This window comes from Ylistrum balloti, unplaced genomic scaffold (assembly GCF_031769215.1).
Source record: "Ylistrum balloti isolate Yb309-2 unplaced genomic scaffold, AGI_CSIRO_Ybal_v1 Utg370050, whole genome shotgun sequence".
NCBI classification, from domain to species: domain Eukaryota; kingdom Metazoa; phylum Mollusca; class Bivalvia; order Pectinida; family Pectinidae; genus Ylistrum; species Ylistrum balloti.
Window position 1 is genome coordinate 524,633 of NW_026782103.1, and position 13,165 is coordinate 537,797.

The 13,165-nt window shown below is 40.0% G+C and overlaps 1 protein-coding gene across 1 annotated transcript in view; it reads right to left on the bottom strand.

Moving 5' to 3' along the window:
- Window positions 1-13,165, bottom strand: part of LOC132549219 (uncharacterized) — a 102,964-nt gene that overhangs the window by 57,662 nt on the left and 32,137 nt on the right. Inside the window, exons 6-10 of the mRNA XM_060213135.1 lie at window positions 9,215-9,327; window positions 6,690-6,920; window positions 5,205-5,362; window positions 1,210-1,366; window positions 90-298 (exon numbers count right to left, since the gene is read on the bottom strand). Of these exons, the coding sequence (XP_060069118.1) occupies window positions 90-298; window positions 1,210-1,366; window positions 5,205-5,362; window positions 6,690-6,920; window positions 9,215-9,327 (868 nt within the window). The remainder of the gene's footprint in view (window positions 1-89; window positions 299-1,209; window positions 1,367-5,204; window positions 5,363-6,689; window positions 6,921-9,214; window positions 9,328-13,165) is intronic.

Genomic DNA, 13,165 nt, shown 5'->3' on the forward strand with positions numbered 1-13,165 from the left:
CATGAAAACAAATATTTGAATATTTAATCACAAATATTCAAAAAGTAATTTCTATTGAATTGACATCCCTATTAAAAATCAAGGATGACTTACCATAGGAGGAAGTCAAAGTGTTGAGATCACGTACAAGTTCCTTAGCAGTGGGGCGGTCTTCAGAGGAGAAAACTCGACATCTCTCTATCATATCAAGCATGGCAGACTTGCATTTTGAAATATGCGGGAAGTCTGTGCCCAGTACCCTCAGCCCCTCAGTAACAGGTAACTCCTTCGAAGCCTCTGATTGGTAAAAGTCCTTTTGCTAAAATACAAGGAACAGTCTGGTCTTACATATACAAAACGTTACTCCTTGGGAGGGTCTGATTGGTAAAAGTCCTTTTACTAAAATACAAGGAACAGTGTGGTGTTACATATACAAAAGGTAGTTGTTAGTAGATATAATAATATGTAGTATTGTTCGTGGTAAGTTTGGAAGAGTTTTAAATCAGATACTTTACAAGGAAACTAATGGAATGGATCTGATATAAAGAACATTTCATGTTGATGTCGTGTATACCAGTTCATGAACTCATTCTAATGCAAATTGTGGAAACAATATTTCTGTTTCAAAAAAAAATAGATGACAGAAATAACAAATAAAATTATCACATGATTGACAAAAAAAACCCCAACAATTTGATGACTCAAGTTTTAACTTAACACATTTCATAAGAAAGCAATTGAGATGAAAATCAATTTGAAAATAGAATATTTGATACTATGTTCTGTACTATGGTCCTAAAAGTGTATCTCTATTTTTCTACTTTGGGAAGAATGATGAGTATTCTATAGTGAAAATACTGCATTACAATTAACAAAGTATTTTAACTCCTAACACAAAGAAATGTGGCTGTAATTTACATAGCTTTTTCTAATTTAAAATGCTTTTCATTCTATCAAAGTTAGGTTTTTTCCTTAAACTTTAAAAACAAATTATATGTATCTTTAGTTACAGTGATTTTTCAAAGGACTTTTATGAAAAATATAGTCATGAATTTCTTTCCTATTTATTTCATTAGCAGCTTTAACTATAACAAAATATGAAACAGCTAAATCGACAAAAGAATTTCTTAACCTGATACTCCAGAACCAAACATTGGTTCCTATTGACAATATGGTCAATACAGGTGTTTTTAGGCCTTATTCTCTGAAATCATGTAAAAAAATACTTACCCGTTCAAAGGACATTGATGATGATGGTGGCTTATCAACCGGGTTCTCTCCAAGAGCAAACATTTCCCAAATTGTTGTTCCAAAGGCGAAAATGTCTGATTTCATGTTAGCACGGTTTTGTTTTCTGTTGAATAGTTCAGGTGCAATCCATGGAAGCCTGGATAATTGAAAGTAATAGACCAATTTAGAATTCATTCAACAAGTGATCCTAAGAGCATGTACTGATTAAGTTAGAATCTAACAAGATCCTGAGGCTCTGTATTGGTTTTATTGGTGTCACTTAGTGTGGGAAATCCTAATATTCCCAAGTGGTTAAATATTCTATTTGTCCCACTTAGTGTGGGAAATCCTACTATCAACAAAATAGGAAAGATTCTATTGGTCTCACTTAGTGTGGGAAATCCTAATATCAACAAGATAGGAAATATTCTATTTGTCTCACTTAGTGTGAGAAATCCTACTATCCCCAAGTGGTGAAATATTCTTTTCATTTCAGTAATAATTACCATAACTTTAGTATGCAAATACAGTACCTACATCCATCTTTGTATCCCAACAACAAAAGATTCAAAAGAAAAACAATCCCGCCCTCCCTACGATCCATGAGCCATCATGGCAGGAACACAGAGTGATCTCCCTTCCTCTTACCTTTATGGCTGCCGACGAGTGCGGAGGTGTCTGAGCTAAGTGCTTTTCTTACTCCTTCTCTTCGTACTGCCATTGTCGTTTGAGTATATTGTTACTCTATTAGTAGTCTATAAACCCATCTCCCAACTTATATTGTGAAATTAAGTATTGTCATTTGTTTATTTTGACCGTATTTGCGGCCGTTTTTTCCTCCACATATTTGAGTGCTTGACTACTTGTCTCGTTGCTCGGATTTGCGTGAAGTTGGAATTTGTTTTCTTGCTGCTTTGTCGGCCGTGTTGTACGACCGTTTTATTTATGCAGTGCAATCTTGCTGCGTACGGTAGGCTTTGTGCTCTCGTTCGTAGTTTTTTGATTGTTCGAGAACTTCGTTTCCGGCCGTGTTTTCCTCCGCATGTTCGAGTGTGTGACTACTTGTCTCGTCACTCGGATTTTCGTGAAGTTGAAATTGTTTTCTTGCTGCTTTGTCGGCCGTTTTGTACGACCGTTTTCTTTTTTTTGCAGTACAATCTTGCTGCGTACGGTAGGCTTTATGCAGCCCGACCCTGACTCGGCGCAGTCAAGGGTCGAATTGGCCGGTAGCTCTCGATAGCCGCCGGTGTTACCGTCGGAAAGGGACTTCCGGTCGAGGTCTCTGATTCCTTCAGGGACCTCGGCGTGCCAGGTTGCGTCGTTGGTGGGGGCCGCTTTGACTCCGGAACTGTGCCTTCGGGTATAGGGTCAGGGGCCACAGACTTTTTGTCAGGATTGTCTGCGGCTACGGGGATTAGTGACACTTGAGTTCACTAATCCTGTTGTCAGCGTGGGGTCTGTTTTCCCACCCTCACAGACTTCTGGCTCTGGGACTTTCCGTCCCAGTCCAGATTTCCCAGTGCAGGGTTTCCCAGGGGGTTTTCCCCCAAGGGTTTGGGGCTTCAGGCCAGGAGTCTGGTTTCCGGTCTCCCTTTCCCCTAGGCTCAGGGAGCAGGGGTGCCTGCGGGCTGTTCCTCCCAAGGGGACTTCGGTCTCTATTGAGGAAGAGATGGACATCGAGGGTGCAGGCTCAGCAGAGGAAGACGATGTCATTCATCTTTCTCATGGGCCAAGAGGGTTCACAAGGGGAAGATGGCCCTGAGACTGCTGAAGCCGAGGCTCAGCATGTGCTTTCGGGGATGCGGGTCCTCCGGGCCAACATCTCCCGGATTCTCAGGGCGGAGGTTTGCCCACCGCCTCAGCATCGTCGGCGCCTGAATCCACCATCCTTCTGGGTTCCCTGGTGGCTCCTCGGGATTCCGTTCGCTCAGATCGGTCTCTGCCAGGACATGCAGTTGACCATAGCGGTCAAGCATCTTTCTGGCAGGGTGAGTGTGTTAGTGGACACTCTCCAGGCGCCACCAGACGGTGTTGACGGAATGGCAGCTGTGTCCCTTGATTTTCAAGGGGAATTGTCAGGCGTGGGACAGACCTATTATAGACCTGTTTGCCACTTCCCTGAACAACCAGCTGCTAACCTTCGTCTCCCCGGTCCCAGACCGTAAGGCATGGGCTGTGGACGCCCTTTCTCTGGAATAGAAAGGGACGTATGCATATGCATTCCCTCCCTTCAACCTGGTGGGCAGGGTGCTACAGAAGTTCTGGGAGCATCACTGCTCCTTACTTCTGAGAGCCCCTCTGTGGCCGAGGCAAGCTTGGTTTCAGGAGCTTTTGTCGTTTCTGGTGGAGGAGCCCTTGGCTCTCCCCACCAGACCGAATCTCCTTCGCCAGCCTTGGCCCAGAACGACACACTCTTAACCAGAGATCCTCCACCTTCACGCGTTGAGGCTATCTCTGGAAGCCACGCCAAGGCAGGCTTTTCTCAAGAGGTGTCAGATTGCATTGAGCAATCAATCAGGGCTTCCTCTTCTGCCGTCTACCAGTCACGTTGGATGACCTTCTGTGATCTCCCTCCCTACTACTTTGGTTGTGCTGAAGGGGCTGCCTGGCTTCTAGTCACCACTACGGTAAGACGAATTCGCATACTAAAGTTATGGTAATTATTACTGAAATGAAATTGAGGTTTTTTAATGTAAAATCAATTTTCATGATGTAATACTTACCATAACTTTATGGAGTCCCACCCGATCCTCCCCTCTTCCTTATCTGCCTGGCTGCCCCTCTGTAGGGTACGCCATATAGGTTATTTGAGGAAGGGAGATCACTCTGCGTTTCTGTCGTGATGGCTCATGGATCGTAGGGAGGGCGGGATTGTTTTTCTTTTGAATCTTTTGTTGTTGGGATACAAAGATGGGTGTAGGTACTGTATTTGCATACTAAAGTTATGGTAAGTATTACATCATGAAAATAAGTTTTACATTAAAATTTGTCCATCTTAGTGTAGGAAATTCTACTATCAACAAGTGGTGAAATATTCTATTTGTCTCACTTAGTGTGGGAAATCCTAATATCAACAAGATAGGAAAGATTCTATTAGTCTCACTTAGTGTGGGAAATCCTAATATCCCCAAGTGGTGAAAGATTCTATTTGTCCCACTTAGTGTGGGAAATCCTAATATCCCCAAGTGGTGAAAGATTCTATTTGTCCCACTTAGTGTGGGAAATCCTACTATCCCCAAGTGGTGAAATATTCTATTTGTCCCACTTAGTGTGGGAAATCCTTCTATCCCCAAGTGGTGAAAGATTCTATTGGTCTCACTTAATGTGGGAAATCCTACTATCCCCAAGTGGGGAAAGATTCCATTAATCTCAATTAGTGTGGGAAATCCTAATATCCCCAAGTGGTGAAAGATTCTATTTGTTCAACTTTATGTGGGAAATCCTAATATCCCCAAGTGGTGAAAGATTCTATTTGTCTCAGTGTGGGAAATCCTACTATCAACAAGTGGTGAAAGATTCTTTTTGTCCCACTAAGTGTGGGAAATCCTACTATCAACAAGTGGTGAAATATTCTATTTGTCCCACTTAGTGTGGGAAATCCTTCTATCCCCAAGTGGTGAAAGATTCTATTGGTCTCACTTAATGTGGGAAATCCTACTATCCCCAAGTGGGGAAAGATTCCATTAATCTCAATTAGTGTGGGAAATCCTAATATCCCCAAGTGGTGAAAGATTCTATTTGTTCAACTTTATGTGGGAAATCCTAATATCCCCAAGTGGTGAAAGATTCTATTTGTCTCAGTGTGGGAAATCCTACTATCAACAAGTGGTGAAAGATTCTTTTTGTCCCACTAAGTGTGGGAAATCCTACTATCAACAAGTGAGGAAAGATTTTATTTGTTCAACTTCGTAAGGGAAATCCTAATATCTCGAGTGGTGAAGAATTTTATTTGTCCCACTTAGAGATCAGAAAGTGTTTTAGTTCTGTGAACCCACCTTCTTTTGTTGACCTTTTCGTTGTTCACCATTGAGGGATCTTCATACACCTGTATCATACCAGGATCTCCAATCTTCACAACGATTTCACTCATGTCGTAACGGAACACCAGGATGTTCTGGCAGTTTATGTTACCATGGTGAAGACCTATTTCCTCCTGAAAATTGTTCATTAAACTGTTTTTAGCAGTTATACACATTCCCTCTTTAGTTGGCAATAAGACCATACCAGGTAACAAGATTGGGATCCTGGCGCCCACCGTTTGAGGATCTGTTTTCAGTTCTTGAAGATTAGTTTTTTTTTTGTTTTTTTGTTACAGGTGTTGTAAATGTTCATGAACTGGTCTTCATTGAATGTACTCAATGATGGCACAAGATATTTTTATTTAGCACCTATTAGTAAACATCATTTGAAAAAGATCCCAAAGTATTAGTAGATAGCAGTCAGTTACAGGTGGATAATGGACATGGTCTTGAATCAATATGATAGAATATTGAAGAAAATATGCTTGTGCTGTATTACTGTCGACATCCAAGATGGCTGCCTGTGGGCCACCTTGATTTCAAATCAGTCGAAAAAAAGTACAATGCACAACTAGGGACCAAGGGAAACCAATACCTATGAAATATCAGAAGGATCCATCCAGTACTTCCTCAGAAATAGCGGTTACAAGATTTTACTCTCAAAATCCAAGATGGCTGCCTGTCAGCCATCATGATTTCGGATCAGTCCATAAAAGGTACAATGCACAACTAGGGACCAAGAGGAAACTGCATATGAAATTTGAGAAAGATCCATCCAGTACTTTCCAAGAAATAGCGGTAACAAACTTTTACTTCCAAAATCCAAGATGGCCGTCTGTCAGCCATCTTGAATTCGAATCAGTCCAAAAATGGTACAATGCACAACTCGGGACCAAGGGGAACCTGCATATGAAATTTGAGAAAGATCCATCCCGTACTTTTCCAGAAATAGCGGTAACAAGAATTGTTTACGGACGGACGTACCACAGACGCAGGACGATTTGAATAACCCACCATCATCAGATGGTGGGCTAAAAAGCCCATCTAACCATTTTATTTTCAGGTTTTCACCTTTTTTCTGTCATACACCTATATCCTACTTTAAGTCAGAAATCATGTGTTGGTTCTCTGGCATGGTTTCAAGATATGTAGACTTAAATATATTGAAGTAACAATGAGAGATACAATTTTTCAGTGTACTTTTTTCCTAATTTCCTAATTCTGACTTTGTCATTTTTCACTTTGTCTGTACCTAATTCTGAATTTGTCAATTTTTATTGTCCTTTTTTGTACCTAATTCTGACATTGTCATTTTTCATCATACTTGGTTTGTACCTAAGTCTGACATCGTCATTTTTCATCGTACTATGTTTCTCAATTACCATGAAGAAAGATTGTAAATAAGAACATACTATTAACTGGAAGTCATAGTAAAATATACCACTAGGTGGCGCTACTCACCAGGTGAAAGAGTCCTTGCGCAACTTGCGTGGCAGCATAAACCAAATGGCGGAGATAGATTGGTTGATCTGTGCGGCGACATGAAAAGAAATGGGACAAGGATCCCTCCCTGGCGTAGTCCATGACAATTTTAATGGGCATAGACATACAGACTCCTAAAATTCCAGCAAAATATCCAGGCTCCTGTACTTCACGAAATTTCATGTGCTGTCGCAAGGCATAGAGGAATGGCTGAAAAAAAAAATTTTGCTTGGTTGTATTCATGAAGTTAAAAATAACATTGATAATTTAAGAACAAACAAGAGGCACAGAGGTCCTGTATCGCTCACCTGGATCTTTATGACCAACATTACTATATCTGTGCATATGTTCCATGTTTAACACATTTGACCCCTGTGACCTTGACTATGGGTCAAGGTCATTGCTTTTACTTTTTTGGACTTCATAAAAGGAACATACTGGCCAAACATAATGATTCTAGGCTTTTCGATCTTTCAGAAGAAATTGTTTAAACGTTTTAACATATTTGACTCCTGTGACTTGAAGATTGATCAAGGTCATTTCTTTTAGCAAACTTTGTAGGACACCATAAAAGGAACATAGTAGCCTAATATCATGATTCTAGGCCTTCTGGTATTTTGAAAGAAGTCGCTTAAAATTTTTAACACATTTGCCCTCTGTGACCTTGAATATGGGCCAAGGTTATTTCTCTATGCAAACTTTGTTGGGCTTCATAAAAGTCACTATCCAACAAAATAAAATGATTCTAGACCTTTCGGTATTTTGGAAAAAGTTGTTGAAATGGTTTTAACACATTTGACCTCAGTGACCTTGCATATGGGTCAAGGTCATTTCTTTTTGCACACTTTGTTGGGCTATATCAAAGGAACTTCCAGCCATATATAATGATTCTAGGCCTCCCAGTATTTTGGAAGAAGTCGTTTAAATGTTTTAACACATTGGACCTCAGTGACCTTGAATATGGGTCAAGGTTATTTTCTTTTTGCAAACTTTGTTGGGCTTCATCAAAGGAACCTTCCAGCCATATATAATAATTCTAGGCCTTCTGGTATTTTGAAGTCGTTTAAAGGTTTTAACACATTTGAACTATGTGACCTTGAATATGGGTCAAGGTCATTTCTTTTTGCAAACTTTATTTGGCTTATCAAAGGAAGCTTCCAGCCAAATACACCTTTCAGTATTTCAGAAGAAGATGTTTAAATGAAAAGTTGACGGACGCCGGATGGACGGACGATGGACGACAGATGACAGACAACGGACTATGGACGGATGGATGGAAAATGGACGATGGACGCTGGACGACAGATAACGGACGAACAATTGGAAGACGGATGACAGACTGATGGACAAATGGACGATGGATGCCGCGCTATGGCATAAACTCACTTGGCCCTTTGGGTAAGGTGAGTTAATAATTTTTCAATTTTTAACTTCCTAGAAATTCTGAAACTAAATGTTTTCATTTGAAGTTGTATTTAATAATATGTTCAATCTAAAAATATGTATTCTGTAATGAGGTTTTATAAAATCTATAAGTAAAGAAAGAATGTAAAACAGTCTCAACAATAGACAGTTATATACAGTCCTAATGTTACCTTATTGTCAGAACTTATACTGTATTTCCAGACAATTATCACTACATAATACATTGTAGTTACAGCCTCCTACAGTACCTTCCACAAATAACATAGCAGCAACACCGAGATATTGTCAGAACTGATACTGTACCTCCAGGCAGGAATACAACTGGTTAGGTGACACAGAGATATTGTCAGAACTGATACTGTACCTCCAGGCAGGAATACAACTGGTTAGGTGACACCGAGATATTGTCAGAACTGATACTGTACCTCCAGGCAGGAATACAACTGCTTAGGTGACACAGAGATATTGTCAGAACTGATACTGTACCTCCAGGCAGGAATACAACTGGTTAGGTGACACAGAGATATTGTCAGAACTGATACTGTACCTCCAGGCAGGAATACAACTGGTTAGGTGACACCGAGATATTGTCAGAACTGATACTGTACCTCCAGGCAGGAATACAACTGGTTAGGTGACACCGAGATATTGTCAGAACTGATACTGTACCTCCAGGCAGGAATACAACTGGTTAGGTGACACCGAGATATTGTCAGAACTGATACTGTACCTCCAGGCAGGAATACAACTGGTTAGGTGACACAGAGATATTGTCAGAACTGATACTGTACCTCCAGGCAGGAATACAACTGGTTAGGTGACACAGAGATATTGTCAGAACTGATACTGTACCTCCAGGCAGGAATACAACTGGTTAGGTGACACAGAGATATTGTCAGAACTGATACTGTACCTCCAGGCAGGAATACAACTGGTTAGGTGACACAGAGTTTTTGTCCTCCAGGCAGGAATTGACTGGCTAGGTGACACAGAGATATTGTCAGAACTGATACTGTACCTCCAGGCAGGAATACAACTGGTTAGGTGACACAGAGATATTGTCAGAACTGATACTGTACCTCCAGGCAGGAATACAACTGGTTAGGTGAAGTTTTTGTCCTGAGAAACTTGATTGCTACAGTCTGGTTGTCTTTGTAAGTACCTTCATACACCTGTGTGAATTTACTGATGCCTGCAAAATACAAAAAAAGTGAGATTAAGAATGATTGAGATTGCCAGTGTAAAGCTTTTATAAGAAAGAATTTCTGTATGTGCTAGCCTCACTAGAAAGACGTTCTGAAGATGAGGTTCCCTATGGGCTGGCCTCACTAGAAAGACGTTCTGAAGATGAGGTTCCCTATGGGCTAGCCTCACTAGAATGACGTTCTGACAAAGAGGTTTCCTCTATGTGCTAGCCTCACTAGAAAGACGTTCTGAAGATGAGGTTCCCTATGGGCTAGCCTCACTAGAATGACGTTCTGACAAAGAGGTTTCCTCTATGTGCCGGCCTCACTAGAAAGACTTTCTGAAGATGAGGTTCCCTATGGGCTGGCCTCACTAGAAAGACTTTCTGACAATGAGGTTCCCTATGGGCTGGCCTCACTAGAAAGACTTTCTGAAGATGATGTTCCCTATGGGCTGGCCTCACTAGAAAGACTTTCGGAAGACGATGTTCCCTATGGGCTGGCCTCACTAGAAAGACTTTCTGAAGATGATGTTCCCTATGGGCTGGCCTCACTAGAAAGACTTTCTGAAGATGAGGTTCCCTCTATAGGCTGGCCTTACTAGAAAGACTTTCTGACAATGAGGTTCCCTTTTCCGGTGGCCAGAGTGGACAGTCAGACAATGGTAACATACAAGAATATAATGTAAAGTTTTCTGATTTCGCTATAGTCTATCTGGTGCTGTTAATACTTTATTCCAACTCCTGGACTGACCTCTCCGCAATATGCATTCATACAATGACGAGAATTCTTCATCATTCCATAAAACTATGTGAAGCGGTCATCCTTTCCCAGTGAGTAGTTGCCATGTTTCGTTAACCTGTATACATGTACGCTTTGATCAATCACTTCATATAAACATTCAATATTTGTCTGCATGTAAACTGTGACTGTTAAAATGGATCCTGCCATTCAAGAAAGTATAAATACTATTAGCTCTATAAAAGACCCCAGTGTAATTAGCGAAGTGGTTACTCAGCTTTTAAACAACAACCTTCTCAAGGACATTTTCATGTCAAAACTAGGTATTGACGACCTCAGGAATAAAATTATTTTGTTGAAGAATAGACTAGATGACTGTGAGCAATACTCAAGATGTAACTGTCTGAAATTTAGCGGAATTCCCGAAAAAATTGGTGAAAACACTGATTCCAAGATTATTGAAGCGGTCGATACACAACTTGGCGGTATCATAACTAGAGAATCTGACATTAGCTGTTCTCATAGGGTTGGGCCCAAGTCTGATAAGTACCATAGATTCCTATCTTACAGGGTACGCGCTTCTAATTATGAAGCCAGATTTTCACTATTCTTGCAATCTGAAGACACTAGTGGCAGTACTAGTAAGAACCCTAGCCAAACCACCCAAGATCGTCGGCCCTATAAGCTGTTTTTTAATGAGGCACTCACCAAACAACAAGCTGAAGTATATGCTAAGGCATGTTTTCTTAAAAAAGCTGGTCATATATCAGGGACATGGACCAATGACGGTGGGATTGTCATACATAATAATAATGGTAGTAAGGCCCAAGTGACCAGGCCGAGTGAAACATCATCCTTCCCTGATCCTCCTCCGCTGAGCAAACAGACCAAGATTCGTACTCTAGCCGACACCCCATACCGAGGACAACATACCAGCACCACTAAATCTCAAAATAGCTTCGCTTCTCTCTCCATCGAAGGCTAATAGGACGCACAAAAATAGGTCCATACATGTATAAGATTGACTAATTTGTGAACCCCAAGTATATATATATAGTACAATGTGTACGTCTGTGTATTACCAATTTGAAAAGTCATATCATTATATGAACTTGGTTATATGTGTACAACTGTGTATTTCCAATTTAAAAAAAGGTCATATTATCAGTTGAAGTTGGTATTTCCAATTTCAAAAAGTCATATTATTATATGAAATTAGTCTTTCGATTTAAAAAGTTGAATTATTATATGAACTTGGTACAAACCATGTGTCTCCAATTCAATAAGTCACATTATATGAACTTTTTATACATTGTATGTGTACATCTGTGTATTTATGAACCTAGTAATGTGTAACAAGAAAAGCTGTCAAAATATGAACATCACACAGAGTCAAATGCAAAACTGCTACATAGGTCCCCATCATTTTTTTTTTTAAATTGTGGTTACTGCCCCAAGCCCCCTTCTTTATTTTTCTTCCCCAGACTAACCAGAATAACTGTAAAATCCTTAATATGTATTAAGCATTCTGAACTTAATAGAACTGATCCTATCTTAAATAGCATAAAAAAGTAATCAATGGAATGCCGGGAATCTACGTAGCAGATTCCACCACCTTGCTTCTATTACGTTACTGCGGACATGACTCTTCGATACATTATCCTTATCATATCTTCCAAAAATCACAGAATTCTCATCACATAAATCTCAGTTTTTTTTCCTACACTTGAACGTCTGCTGAGAAAACGTGCTGTTTCTTTTTATCACAGGGACGTTCAAAATTATTAAATCATTGTTGATTTTGATAAATTTTAGAACCAAAACATTGAACAAAGAAAGAGATAAGAAGGCTACAGATTCTTCATATAAGTTTAATTATTACATTATTCCATAATGATAACAATAATAATTGTCCAATTCCTGACATTATTTCCTTTTATTTATATACATATACCTTTTAACTTATTGTTTCTCATGCCCCTGTGCTTAGTATCTAGGTCAATTCAAGCATCTAATGCACCCTGATGACCAGCAAGTCAGGGTCAATTTCCATTTGTAAACAATGTGTGTTTTCGAATGTAGTGTATGTCGACAGCAACTGGTATCTATACATGTATGTCGAGAGTAAACAGCAACTGGTATCTATACATGTATGTCGAGAGTAAACAGCAACTGGTATCTATACATGTATGTCGAGAGTAAACAGCAACTGGTAGCTATACATGTATGTCGAGAGTAAACAGCAACTGGTAGCTATACATGTATGTCGAGAGTAAACAGCAACTGGTATCTATACATGTATGTCGAGAGTAAACAGCAACTGGTATCTATACATGTATGTCGAGAGTAAACAGCAACTGGTATCTATACATGTATGTCGAGTGTAAACAGCAACTGGTATGTATACATGTATGTCGAGAGTAAACAGCAACTGGTATGTATACATGTATGTCGAGAGTAAACAGCAACTGGTATCTATACATGAGTAAACAGCAACTGGTATCTATACATGTATGCCGAGAGTAAACAGCAACTGGTATCTATACATGTATGTCGAGAGTAAACAGCAACTGGTATCTATACATGTATGTCGAGAGTAAACAGCAACTGGTAGCTATACATGTATGTCGAGAGTAAACAGCAACTGGTATCTATACATGTATGTCGAGAGTAAACAGCAACTAGTATCTAAACATGTATATCGAGAGTAAACAGCAACTGGTATCTATACATGTATGTCGAGAGTAAACAGCAACTGGTAGCTATACATGTATGTCGAGAGTAAACAGCAACTGGTATCTATACATGTATGTCGAGAGTAAACAGCAACTGGTAGCTATACATGTATGTCGAGAGTAAACAGCAACTGGTAGCTATACATGTATGTCGAGAGTAAACAGCAACTGGTATCTATACATGTATGTCGAGAGTAAACAGCAACTGGAAGTCGTCAAGAGTCTTTACAACCTAGGATCTTCATTTTACCAGTGGGTAAGACCTGTGTTTTTACTCAACAGTTTCGTATGGGCTGGCCTCACTAGAAAGACATTCTGAAGATGAGGTTCCCTATAGGCTGGCCTCACTAAAAGGAATTTCTGACAATGA